Consider the following 14,778-nt stretch of genomic DNA (forward strand, 5'->3'; position numbering starts at 1 on the left):
CAAAGAGCTTGAATTTTGGCAGTGTGTTATCATATGCATGTAAGGTTAAATGATACTTGTTCTTCAGTCATCAACTCGATTCACCTAAAAACGCAATATGGCAAAGCAGAAAAAAACTCAAAAGGGAATTAATTCAATCAAAATAACTCTTCCATACTTTTATTTCAGCAAATAAAATTTCCATTGCCTTATTCATCAATGTTCTCTCAGCCCCTCCCCCCAGTTCTTTAGGAAATCATAAGCATTGCTGCAGGGTTAAAACTGGACATAAAGAATCACAGAGATTTTTTGAATGAGGACTGTTGCATGCAGATGAATCAGCCTGTTTCAGGAGTCTGGTATTAGGATACTAAAGCATTTCCTAGCTTCAAATCTTACATCTTGAATTATGTGGAATTCATTATTTTCACTTATAACTCAATTGCAACAGTCAAAACATTCTCTTACATGGAAAATTAACTTGAAAAGCTTGCAGAAATTTGCAAAATATTGATACTGCTTTTCCATTTAAATTTAATTTTGACTGCACATGCTGAGAGTTTTATGATTCCAGTCTAAATTACTGAAATACATTAAATGATAATAAGGACCATTTCATAAGCTTTCATAAGCTGGAGCTTATGAAAACGAACCGTGTATATAGAGACAGAAAGAAAATAGCAAAAATGGCCCCTAACATAACATATGATAGCTTATTTTTCATGTAATTGTCTTTATTTTCCCTTCCAAAAAAGATGATCACACTGATACCCACATAAAACAATATATAAATTAAAAGGAAAATTGTATGCTGTGCTCTGCCAGTGAAATGTCTGATTTCAATTGTTGCAAAAAGTCAATTAAATACATATAATACACCTGTAGATCAAAATTTTTAACCATGTCCAGGTAGATAATTTCAATACACAATTCTGTGCTCAGGATTTGTTTTCATTCAACTAACTCTATTTATCACTCAATTTAACAGGCATTCATTGATAATAAAGTCTGTGTTCCCACCTGGTGAGAAAAGGACTTAATAGTCCATTGCTGGCAGGTTCTTTAGCCAATCTGTAAAGGATTCCATTTTGAAGCTAATTGTTGATTACTTTTCTTTCAAATATACCACAGGCATTTGCCAAATTTGTCTCTTTGACACAAAAGTAAAATGTTTCTTTAAAACAGTTAAAAGGCCAATTTCAGTTTTGGGGGTTTTTCGTAGAGAAAGTGCAATAATAGGGCAGACAGACCAATTGCAAAGCCGTGGCACAGCGGGAGGAGGAGGGGATGTCCGTACGTGTGTGCCAGAAGTGCAGTTATCACAGCATCACAGAATAGCTGAGGCTGGAAGCGAGCTCTGGAGATCATCTAGTCCTACCCCCCTGCTGATGTCCTACGCCTTTCACTATGTACTCAAATACCATTTGGTGGCTTCTATGTGCTCATAACTCATGTCAGAGTCTAATCAGCCCTTGCAGAGGGCTAATGACAGAGCTCTTATAGAGTACTTCAGCACAAAGTTTGAATCAATAATATTTTAATGGATTCTATTTGATCTTTGCAAAATACAGACAGAGAACGAATCTGATTCTACGTCATTTGAACACTTTCCTTCAAATGAGTGCCAAATACAGCCTCTGCTTTGGAAAAACTGTTCTAAAAAGTGTACTAAATATGTGCATCTGAGACTATTGCTGCTATAGGCAACTTTCTGGAAATCTCCTTAGGGGGGATTCAAATTTACAGATGAGAGCTCTGTGAGTAAATTTAAGCATCTGAATAAAATACCCCTACTGAAGAGCCTAACTCAGTATTCATCCTACCTAAGCTTTAGGCATGTACAATTTGGGCGTCCAAAGCAAAGTTAGTTAACTTGCCCTCTTTTAGAGTCACAGAAGGTACATGGGCCTCTCCAAAGGATGATTTATCTGACCTATCTTACAATGACATAAATCACCTTCTGGGGTATTTAAATTTGTCCATAGACTATAAGAGGAGACTAGGAAGACCAGACTAGATGCTAGACTAGATTCTAGATGCTTATGACAGGTTAGGTGACATCTGCTCTAGGTTTTAACTGTTCTGGCTGTTTAACATTCTAAGCAGCCATCTGCCCCAGGCAAGGTCCAAAGAAGAATGTAACACTTCTCTGGCAGACTGAATTTCTGTATTCTCCAGTCAAAATGCTGAAGAGATTCTCCTGGACACCAACCAGATTGCAGACCATGAATATCAACGTTCCTCTTTACTATGGTATATGATGTTTCCTTAGACAATCAGTTTTCCCTTGATATTTCTCCAAAAAGATGTATTAAAAGTTTTCCCACAGATAAAAGATGACTACTTTCTTAGCTGAGCTGTTTTTCCTTTGTTAGAGCAAAATAATCTGGAGAAAATAATAATCAATTAACTGGTTGACAGCAACTTTGAAGTCTTGTTTATATGATTTTGTTTATTTTAATGTTGAACCTTGAGAAGAGATCAAAGCCATGAACACTGGCAATCTCATGGGAAGCCTGTCTGAAGCAAACCAAACCTTTGCCCCTTTTTCAGTGTTCTCATTAAGTTACATAAATATACTTGCTAGCAATGCAGTAAATTATATTGGCCACGTATAGAAAGGAACAAAATTCAGCTTATTACCTAACACATAATTACCATGTTTAACAGGAATAAAAACCGAAGCAAAATTACTTTTGTCATTTGTGTGTGCAGAAAAAAAATCCTTACAGACAAAGAAATTGATTTGCTAAGTAAAAATTTGTCATGTTCAGGTAATTTTTTTCTCAGAACAGAAATGCTAGTTAAAGTAAAAAACTTCTACGCATCAGAACACACTGGTATGATGACTTTGCTATATTTTCATTAACACATATGAAATTTTCTGAAAAGGTTTCCTCTAAAATCATGTATATCTCACAGGGCCTTCAGTGATCTTAACAAAGATTTATACCACATTGGATTTTTCAGTTAATTCTAAAGTGATGCAACCAGCATGCTAGTACTTGTCTTTTTTAAAGACAAAGTCATACTGTTGAGCTGTGGAGTACAAGACAGAAAGGGAATGTCCGTCTCCCAGGGAAAGAGCTGTGCCACTTCCCACATCCACATGCAAATAGCAGAAAGCAAAAATGTACCTCGTACTCAGAACAAAAAAACAGCTCTTGTTATGCATTCAACATCTACAAAATGCTCAGCTGAGATTTCTCAAGACACCTTTTATTCGGCCGAGAAAGAAGAGTCCTGAGCGGTTCAGAGCAACAAACGGCCAGCCTTCCAAGCTTACAAGCTCTGCTTCTCATTCTCTGGATTCAGATCTTAGCACAGTCTAGAACATAGCAACAGAGGACTGAAAAAGACTACTTAGGTCACTGGGTGATGTCCCAGGCAATCCAAGAACCGCCGCAACAGATACTTAGTCTTAAAGGAGCCATACAACTACTCCATGAACGATCCCATACCTCAGAGTGCACGCTGTTCCCGATTGCCTGTACACCTGAGGCACAGAGTAAACGGACAAAAGCTGTAGCTCTGATGTACCATAAGAAGAAAGCAGGAGTGACCATTTCCCAACATCCTTACAGTAGTAAGAACTGGAAGTCAATTGGCCAAAAGATCCTAAGATGTTCCGAGAGTTTCTAACACCAGAAACAACGGCAGTGCCTCTCGCCAAGCACTAAGCCCACCACCCCCTACCCGACTCCCACAGCTGAGCAACTGAAGTTCTGTAACGGGCGGCTAAAACATTGCAAACACACAGAATCTCCTCTCTAACATGCATTTGGGTACCAGGCCTACTAATACATTGGATACAAAAGAACAGTTATCTCAAGCTTTAATTCTAACTTCAGAGTCATTCTTATCTTGTTTTGTGATCCCCATCCATAAACTTATCAACCTCCATCTTAAAACACTTTTGAGTTTCTTATAACAATGTACCATTGTTGTCTGTCTTTTCCCAGGGAAATCTAGCCGTGGGGAATACGACAGGAATCTAACGCATTTTTTCTATTAAAACAACATGAACTTGTATGTTAACCCTTACTTTATTCTGTTAAATATTATACGTCTAAAATAACAGCAACCAGCGCTGCTTCCTATAGACCGGGCTGTACATTCCAGCCATGGAAGTAGGACTGCTGTGCCTGTAATCGGTGTAATCTGTAATCCTTACACAGAAAGGACAGCTGCTCCAGCTAGTCAATTCATGTATAAAAGACTGATACAATTAACCTTGCAAATCCTAGATTAAATGCAAAACACATATATGCATAATCTTTTTCAAAGGGTACTAGGTCTGGCACTCACCGACGCCACTGTAAACCATGAGGTGCTGAAAAGGTTAGAGAGGGAAGATTTCCAGAAACTGTGAAGGGATTAAAGAAATGTTCTTTCCTCTCTTGTTTTTAAATGAATTTGGGGAATTATATCTGCTCTGGATACTCAATCATCAGGACTTAATTATATTAGCAGTGAGAAATATATCTCTGATTTGAATATCACACAAAATACTGATATAATATTTGCAAAGTAAATAAATATGAATTATTTACTTTTGAATAATGACAAATGCACATAACAATAGAACTGGAAATTTTCTGCACTAAAATGACTTCAGCATATTGTTAATGTGGTTGATGATATCTCTGAAAATAGGAGGAATTAAAGTGTTGAAAATGGAAAATACCAGTATCGCTGACTTGGAAGTAAAAACGAAGGTTATGTTGATAAGGCTTAGAATTAACAGGTAAAAAAAGATGGAATTTTATAACAGAAACTTAGGAGGGTCTGTTCCAGGGAAAACACTTGAAAGGGACCCTGATGTCCATACAGATGTTTGTTACGAGGCTGCTAACTCTGACCAGCATTAAGAACAGCGTAAACTGGGCCTACAGCATTCGAGGACTGTTGGTGTCTCATACTGGAAGTTTGACATTAACTCAATTAATTTCAACTACATCTTCACTTTAGAAAATATTCTGAAAAACTTTAAAGCCTATCTATAAAACTATTTTACAATTTATTCTAAAAGTATTTCACTGATTATGATGAGTGAAAGTTATTTCCCATCAAAGTTTCATTTAAGTTTTTTCCAAACACACTACATTTGCCTGTATGAAGACACTCCTCTGTCCCTTTAGGAGCTAATATCAACACACGTATGGGAAGGAAAAAAATCATGATACTGCTTATGCAAATGAAATTCTCACTGTAAGAATTTCATTTCTGAACAGGCTACAAAACCAGTATTGAGCTCTCTACACTGCTTTGAGTATGCATATCTATATCTATATCTATATCTATATCTATATCTATATCTATATCTATATCTATATCTATATCTATATCTATATATATAGATATAAAGTTTGTGAACAGTAGCTAACTTGGATACCTCTTCTGAAATCAGTGACAGCATGAGGTCCATGCAGACTAACTATCCTGCTGAGCCATGACCAGGTAGAGGTCCAATGGATGAGGTCAGAGGAACTAAGAGCCACACAAGGCTTCAAATCTACAGTGGCTTTAATAACCTTTTGCAGGCTGATCTGCCAAGTCATGACGGCCAATGAACCATGTGCCTCAGCTTCTTCCCTCCCTGCTCCCAACCCTCTTCTTCTATCCAAGCCCTCACATACTCTTCAAGGGAAACCTTTAATCCCACATGATTGAACCGTATGCAGAGGAATGGAAAGATCTATCACCCATGTGTGCTGCCTGTTAAATGCTTGGCCAGCGCAAAGGACACATAGAAAATTCTAATTTTGCTCACGTTATGCTATGTAAATTCCAGCTACTGCAAGGGGCACTGTTTCCCATTTAAAAGGACAAAAACCGTGTTGAAAATTTTATTATGTTTCCTTCCCTTTTAGTTGGTGGCAAGTCAACGCTTTTGGGGGATTCCAAAAATTGAGACTATATCAAATGAGGAATCCATTTCCTTATTTTTCCATCTAAGTATAAACCCTGTCTTTACAGCTGTAACCAAGGAAGGAAGCATTCTTTGCCAGGAACGATGATACTATTGTTTCTGAAAGAGGTGCATATGGACAAATCAGAATACAGTTTAAGAGGCGTGGGAATCACAAAGGCAATTTCAGTTCCACTATTCCATTTTTTCTCTTTATTTCTGGAAATGCTTTTAGGAAAACAATGAGGTCGTTGATGTCTAGTAAAGAAGAACTTAGAAGTACCACGGTCAAAAGGATGAATAGGCTTGAAGATGAATTCATGTCTTCTTAATATCAGAAATAAAAGGGTTTTCATAAATTGTTCTTGCTGTTCTTTTGGCTTTGCCCATATTATTCACCATTTTGGTAAGCAGCACGACAGAAGTGATTCTTCCAGGTGATTTGACAGCTGGAGTGATGCTGTAGAAAGCATTGTGGCAACTCTGCCAACTCTGAGAGAAAAACTGTATCCTGTCATCACTACCAGAAAAAAGAGGACAGGAAAGCCATGAGCAGAGACAAGGGCAGATAAACAAACAGTGGCAAAGTCATACAAATCATGGAATGCAAATCCAATGATCTTTAATGCTGTGAAGGTACTTAAGGAAGAGAGAATTATATTACAAGCTATGCTTTTTTTTAACTGCTTGAGATGCCTGCTGGACGTTGGGCAAGCAACAAATATATCACAGAAAACCACCACAGGGATGGATAGACAGGGTATGGCTATATAAAAGCTAAACACCGACCACCTACATGAATGAAATATGAATGTGATGGAAGTTTACTTAGGATGACAAAAGCTCTTTAGATGTTGCCAGAAAGTGATTAGTACCTGTCTCATCCCTTACCTGAATTTCTTTTCTTTACTCAGCCACTCCTTAGTGTGCTAAATCAGCACTTTAGCACCAAACCTTCTGAATAACCACAAAGAACTGCTGCTTTCCCACATAGTAACTCCATGTCGTAAGATCTGGCAAATATCCAGATTTAAAAAAAAAAAAAAAAAGACAGACTTTCACTAAACATTTTGAAAAGCTGATGAAACCTCTCTACTGTATCCTGTGGACAGCATGCAGCTTGATGAAAATATGACTCTGAGGAGATGGAGAAAACGGTATGAATTGCACTATGACAAATACATGTGCATGCACGCACACACACACACATACACCACTCCCTTTGCTTCTGGCAGCTCTCCAGCTAATGAAGAGTCTAACTTTTCTGCATGCAAGGCACACATCCATTTATGGGAAGATTAGAAGTCAGGATGGTGAGTCTGCATGAGATCAGCAGGAACTTAATATAAAAGGTTGATTTTGAAGCACAGTTGTCCCACCCTCTCGCCCCCTGTGAGTGGTTTGTTTACCATTGCCAGAGAAATTTCTTCAGCACTCAACTTGAAAAAGCACTTTCAGCCTGGCAATTTCAAACTGAATGCTGAAAGTCAGCTCTGTTCTGCATATCTCGCGCTGTCGCCAGCAATAACTGTCAGAACTGAGATAATTCTGTTGATAAATCTGTCTGAACTAGAAAAAGGTTTGGATTCCTCTTCTCCAGCATTATTTCTGCAGAGCTCATACAGTAGAGATTCATAAAATATATTTTTGCCAATAGATTTCAGACGTGGTTCTGAGTATAAGCGTGTTTCAAATCTGCTGAGTAAAAATCTGTGTATGGTCATCTTTCTAAACAGATTTACACTGAAAAAATAAATATGGATTTTACAATCGCTTTGTGTGTGTGTGTGTAGTGACTGTGAAAAACAACATTCCTGCAACAGTCATAGACCCCGATTTTTTTTTTTGATGCATGAACTGGACAAAAAGATCTACCCAGGTATCATTTTTTGGAACAATATCAGTGGAAGGCAAACCCCATACATCTTAAACTCATTCCGTCTTTCATTTTCATTTGCTGACAGAAGCGTGACAAGCTTGGTCAGTTACCTGCAAGAATTAATAAACAATACGGAAGGCAAGGCACTAGCTCTGCTCAAGCAAGCTTTCTAGATCTTTCCCTAAGAAATCAACTAGACCTTCCCAAATACTAATATCTTTTGAGCTTTAGATTTTGAAGAAACATGAAAATATAGGGTTTGAACTGCTACTTTTTTTTTAAATTCCTTTGATACCTGTAAATTCAAATTCAGAAAAACACATGAATTTAGAAATTTTTTTTGCAAATGCCTGATGAACGGCTCTTAATCATAGTGGAGGCAAAAGTGGCAGAGAAGACTCCATAAGCTCCATCAAAAGTTTTTTGAATCGCTGAACACAAGCCCTTGCTGAATGACCTGCACAATCTCAAGAAAGAGGAAAGATCTCAAAAAAACCCAGACCCAGGGATTTGTTCCTCCACACTCAAGATGGGACATCACATACGATTTCTGACCCCCTTACAGACAGCTATATGAGACCACTAGAGACACTGGGATGGGCTTTAAAGTACAAGACATATATGACTCTAATGTATTTTTACAGATAATACATATCATATAGATATATGATCACAATATATAGCTTGACATTTCCTTATCAGTCAACCTGCTTTCTGTTCTCTCCTTTCTCTGAGTGTGGGGTATGAAGGAAGCCAATTAGTTTTGACCTCACCTGGATTATATTAGTGTGATGATTTGGGGCACATAAAAGCACTTAGATTAATAAAGCGAGGTGATCTGTATACAATATCAATGAGGAGCTGTGAGTGACACTTTAAAGGATGCACAATCTTTGGATCTATTGTTGATTGTGAAGTTCACAATGTAACTTGTGTCCCCTATTTTTTTTTTTTTTTTGCCACTAACAAGTGAAGAAATAAGCAGGGTAATATTTTCAAATCTAAATCTTTTGTCCACACTTTTGCTCCTTCCAGGCAAGGTTACTGGGATATGCTCTTTTTCAGAAGAGCAGCAATCCTGCAGTGGAGGAAAACAAAACTGAAACCAATGATGCTAGACTTCATAATCCATGTTAATAGCCTTTATTTAAAGAGAATGTTACAAGCAACAAAGAATTTTGTTTGAAGTACACCATATCTGGCAGATTAATCACTATTTTGTCCTACAAATTGACTTGCAAATTCAGAATAAATTTTGACCTGGAATGCACCTGTTGAGGTTTAGGCCAAAATCCACTACTGGGGACCTGAGGGACCCCAGATGGGACCGACAGATGCTCCCCTCTACCCCTCTTCAAAGAGAGAGGCAGAGGAGGAAAAAGAGACTTATGAGTTTAGAAGGAACGAAACTAATGAAATATTAATAATAAAATAAAAAGAAATAATGAAAAATATATACAAAACCATATCAAGCTCCAGAGATGACAATCACATCACCGGCTGGCACTGGGGCAGTCCCAGGCTGGACTCAGTGACAGATGGGAACTGGATTCCGGATCTGGATTCAGGATCGGGATCGCAGGCAGACAGAGTCCGAGTCAGCCATTGAAGGAAGAGAGCTGACCCTTTGATCCCTCAGCTTTTATACTGAGCATGAGGCAGATGAGATGGAATACCCTGTTGGTCAGTTTTGGGTCACCTGTCCTGTCCGCTCCTCCCTGCAGGTGGGACCCCACTATGCTTTTCTGCTTCCGACCCTCCAACGGGGCAAATAACAAAGTTGGTTGGCCGTGGGGGTTATAGCAATAAGTATAAGCAGGAGCCTCTCTGCATCCCATGCCTGGGCATCACCTATAAACAATTGGTCTTATCGCTCTGGGAGAGTGAACACTGTCGGCACAATATGCAGTTAATTTGAGCAGTTAGAAGAGGCCCAGCTAAGAAGCGAAGTTAGTGAACAAAATTGGTTCTGTTTTACCTCAAACCAGGACAGCACCTTAAATTCTCAGAAGTCATATGTTATATTTTTCCAGCACACTGCAAATTAAAATGAGAAGAGCACTCCAGTTTGCATTAGGAACACTGAATGTCAACAAGTACTGTCAACTGATGAATCTCAGAATTTAATTCTTTAAAGGGCAGGAGGGAGCAGCTTTAATTTGCTTCCCCACAAACACCTGGTTTAAAGACTTATTCAAATATGTAATATTTTTTTAAACAAAATCAAGACCACTTTTACTCTGCTGGAACAATTTTGATGGTTAATTACATCATTATCTAGATATAGCTTCACTGTAAGGCTCCAGTTTGCCAACTCCCTTTGCTTAACATGCTTTTATTGCTGGGAAAGACTGGAGATCTAAGGGACTTGTAAATCACAAAAGAATTTCTAGAAGTTTATTGCACAGATCAGCAATGGGAAGAAAGATGGTTAGTGAACTAACAGACACAAATTCATTAGATAAATTACTTTTAATAAAACACATTGGTCTTTACTGAGAAACTTTACCAAACTTATTTGTCAGATAAAGAAAACGTAATTGATTTATATGGTCATACTAGGCTTAAATACCAAACAGAAAGATTCACTGTTTATAAGAATTGATACATCATTTTTTTCTCATTACAATAGATAAGTTTTAAGCAGTCTTTTATCCTAAATTACAAAAAATGTATGCTACAGACAACATTACATAACAATATAGAAGACAATAAATATATTTCCAACTGGCAAAGAAGGAATATTTTGTAACTGTGCCAACATGGGAAACTTCCCAGGACGTTTGGTCTCTGCCCTGTTTTCAAGAAAGTGACACCACATCTTTAAACACAAGTCAAGACCGCTGTTTTGACATATGTTAGTGCCAAGAGCGATAACATACTGCCCTCCTTGAGCACACTGTATCCTTGTGTTGGACTGTAAGTAGGTCACGTGAAAGAACAGTTGCTGAGTGTTTTGAACAGCAGATTGGAGAAGAGAAACTTCATGACAGAACACCTGAAACTAATATGAGAGCACATGCCTTCAGCTCAGCCAAGCTCATTTAGTAAGGGCTCCTACAGGCAGCATCAGTCAGTTCTCCTACAAGCTTGCACAGAACCAACAGCTTCCGAGTGGGTAGTGTCTTCTACATAACTCACCCGTGCTGACATTTTTTGTTCCAACATAGTTGAAATGAGTAATTTCCTATATGTGTCTATGTTGTCTTTGTGGAGTGTCCGCTGTTTGAAACATTGAAAAGGTAAGCAAGCCCGAGCACCTATTTTCTTGCGAATCATGTCGCTATGAGGTTTCTTCCTTTACCGAGATGTTCTTACATGGGGTACTATATGTCAGCAAGCGTAGCTAATGATAGAATCATTGACACATAGAACAGTTTGGGTTGGAAGGGACCTTTAAAGGTCATCTAGTCCAATCCCCCTACAATGCAAAGGGACAATGATACATCCCCTTTGCTTATAATTAATAAGAACTAGGAATTTCTTAAAAAGGTTGGAGTAAAGGATGCTCAGCAGCTGAAACGTGTACTTCTGGGAGTAATAATCATGTGGCTCATTTTGCAGCTAACATTTCTTTTTCCTCATGTATGAAAGCAAATTAATTGAAAAAGCAGTAAATAATTTACACAGCTTTCATAAAAGTAATAACCTCCTATCATAGGAAATCTGTGAGGATCCAAACCCAGCAGCTGTGTAAGAACATTCCTAGCCATAAGCACGTGAATAATCCCAGAAATAGTTGTTAGATGCATTTATGTATCTTGCTGACTGCAATACAAATTAATAATTTCTAAACTAGCAAGCAACAAAAATAGGCTGACACTAATAACAATTATATTTAAAACATTTTATTGAAAACAGACAAACAGAACTGTAGACAGGCGTCTATAGATCATATGCTCGATGTCGTGGAGCAGCATTGCACCTTCTAAAGACTGAGTATATACCTTGGCTTTACCAGACAACTATTTCCCCATGTACTGACAGGTAGGGAGGTGTAACTATTGCTGCCCTGAATAAGAGAGCACAGTCCTGCAGAATTTTTAACCACAGCGGAAAAGTAAACTTGTTACAACATGAACTCAATTTAGGAGACTTTGCTTACCTCATAAGATAAACTAGGCACAAAAATATTTGTTGTATTACTGTGTGAAAAGAATCTGTAGATGAAATTAGATTATTAATTCTGTCATGTGGAGTAGTTTTGAAGCAGTGTTCACCTTGTGCACCGATCTTAAGCAAAACCACACCATTGAAATACCTAAACTGAGAAGGGTCTTGAAAACAGAGGACGCTTGATTGCAGATGGTGTCCATTAAAATTCACAAGCTTTTCCCCTTTTTTAATGAAAAAAAAGTGTACTTTTAAGGGAAGGACATTACTATTCTGAGTCATTCTGGCCTACTAAAATTTACTAATTTAAGAGAAATGCTCCCTCTTTTTTTTTTTTTTTTTATTAACTTCAAGGCCATTTGAAAAATTTCCAGTACAAATCATGATTTCTGTCAGGAAGCAGACTTAACTTAGCCAAGCTGTGAGTTTGTACTTTGTCTCAGTTTGGAAGTTCATACCTGGGTGTAGGAGGTACAGCTGTAAACTTGTGAGACTCTTGAGAATGTCTGATCAGAATGGCTTGACATTTTTCATCAAGACACAGTCCATAACTTTTGATTGACTAGAATTAGAGCTTCCTATAAAAACTAAAAACAACTTGCAATAAACTAAGCTTAAAAAAATATACTGTGCAGGCCCCTTTTTTCTTTTTTTTAAATTGGTCTGAGAAAAGGTGGCGAGAGACTCTGTCACGGGAGGTGACACCGAAAGCTGTGGGCTGCAGCGCACGCGGATCCCCACTCGCCCAAAGGCCACTGTCCGCTGCCCAGCTCCAGGACGCAGGCAGGCACTTCAGAAAATACTGACAGCTCCCTGACATCTGCGAACACCTCATGGAAGTGGGACTTTTCCTGTTTTAGGTCTCCGAGCAAGGAAAAAGAAAAATCCCCCAAAGAAATAACGGAAGTCTCTGCCTCAGTCGTCTGCTTTAAGCCTTTACCTCACGCCGGCCTCTCAGGTTTCAGGCGCCCTGACAGACCTGCCCCGCTCGGGCGCGCAGCTGGGGAGAGGGGCGTGCCGAGAACCCCCTCACAGCCACCGAGGCCGGCGAACGCCCGTCCGCGGCCGTTAGCCAGCGCGCCCCCTCAGGGGTGCGGGGGGAGGTGTGATGCGGAGCGGCCCGGCTGCCGCCCCCGCCCCGTCAGGGGTGAAGCGGCGATCGACCGCTCCCCGCCAAGGCGGCTGGGTGAAGTCTTACCGCTCCTTGCAGCACCGTGGCCGAGGTTAACCCCAGCCGTGTGCCCTCAAACCCGCTCCGCTCCATACGGATAGGGGAGCGGAGCGGGGGGGTGGGCGCTGCACCAGGTTACGACGGGGAGAGGGCGGGAGTCGGCCGCCGCACCGCCCACCATGACACCGCCGGCCCTCCCACTCCTGAGGGGAAGCCATGCCCCCTCCGCCCCGGGGCGGTCCCATGGGCGTCGAACCCGCGGGCGGCAGCCGCGCCTCTGCCCCAGCAACCGCTTCGCGCCTGCGCCGTTAGGGCTTCGTGTGGCGCCGGGCCCGCCCGCCCGTCGGCGCGCCTGCGCAGCGGGTCCCGGCCGAGGGGGCGGGGCTAGGCGCTGCGGAGGGTGACGTCACCCTCCCTGCCCCGCCGGCGGTACCGCCTCTGCCCGGCGAGGGAGGGCCGGGGTTTGTGCCGGCTGCAGGCGCCGCCATGGCTGCCATATTGGGGAGGAAGTGAGAGCGGGAGGCGGTGGCGGCGGCCAGGAAGGAGCCCTTCCCTTTTCTCTTCTGCTTGGGCCGGACGCGGGCTTCCCGGCAACGGCGGCTTGCGAGACCCTCCCCCCCCCCCCACTCCCGGAGCGGGCGGCGTAGAGGCAGCAGCGGGCGGCGGCGGAGCTGAGCGCCCCGGAGGCGGCGTTGGCCTAAGATGGCGGACCCGGCGGAGTGTAACATCAAAGTGATGTGTCGCTTCAGGCCCCTCAATGAGTCCGAAGTGACCCGTGGCGACAAGTACATCGCCAAGTTTCAGGGGGAAGACACCGTCGTCATCGCGGTGAGGGGCCGCCCCGGCCGGGAAAGGCGGGGGAAGCGCCGGCGGGGGGAGGGGGGTGTCAGGGGTCGGGCACGGCGGGGGTGGGCGCGGAGCGAGGGCGGAGGGCAGGGCTGAGGCGCTCGGGGACGGTCGGGAAGGGGGGGTGGCCTTTTGTGTGTGAGGGGGTGTCTGGGGGTGGGGGAAGGGAGCAGGGCAGGCAGAGCCGTGGATGGGGCCGGATAGTGAGGATGTGGGCACGGTCGGCCAAAGAGCAGGGAGCTGGTGGGGGCAGAGGTCCCCGAGCAGTGGGCGTTGGGTTGTGGGGACACGTCGGTGGTAGCGGGTCGGGAGCCCTTTGACGGAGGCTCTGGCGAAGGGCTGGTGGCGTGGGGCGAGGTCCCACCGCCGAGCCCCGGCCCCGGGCCACGCTGCGGGGTGTCCGCGGAGAGGGCGCGGGGGGCCGGGCGGAGTCCTGCGGTGTGTCCCCCGGCTGGGCCGGCTCCGGTCGTGGCGTCCGTGATGTGTTTGACCGCTAAAGACGTGCTCAAAGTGCATGCGTTGGAGCTACCATCGGAGTAATTGTCTACGGAGAGGTTTTTGGGGAAAAAAATGCAGAACAACAGTGCAGGCTGCAGTTCATGGGTGCCTGTGATCTGTAAATCAGTCTTCGGCTCATAACTTTTTTTTTTTTAAAGTCAGAATAAGCAGACCATTTGGCTTATTACAAGTTTGTAAATCTATTTAAACTGAAGTCACCTTGCAAAGTATGAGGCCTGTTGTAAAACAATCAATGTTACAAGGGAAAATATAATCTTTTCCTTTTTGTTCAGTGTGTCATATTTAGCTACAAAGTGGAACTGGAATATAAAATTAAAGTACAGTAGTTTATTGGCTGGTTTGGTTGGTATTGTACAAACT

General features: G+C 41.9%; 1 protein-coding gene across 1 annotated transcript in view; it reads left to right on the forward strand.

The window, feature by feature from the left end:
* Positions 1-13,544: 13,544 nt before the first annotated feature.
* KIF5B (kinesin family member 5B) overlaps positions 13,545-14,778 on the forward strand; it is a 37,479-nt gene continuing 36,245 nt past the window's right edge. Inside the window, exon 1 of the mRNA XM_082499139.1 lies at positions 13,545-13,881. Within this exon, the coding sequence (XP_082355265.1) occupies positions 13,756-13,881 (126 nt within the window). The 5' untranslated portion in view covers positions 13,545-13,755. The remainder of the gene's footprint in view (positions 13,882-14,778) is intronic.

The sequence above is a fragment of the Vanellus vanellus genome (assembly GCF_965231255.1).
Source record: "Vanellus vanellus genome assembly, chromosome: 2".
NCBI classification, from domain to species: domain Eukaryota; kingdom Metazoa; phylum Chordata; class Aves; order Charadriiformes; family Charadriidae; genus Vanellus; species Vanellus vanellus.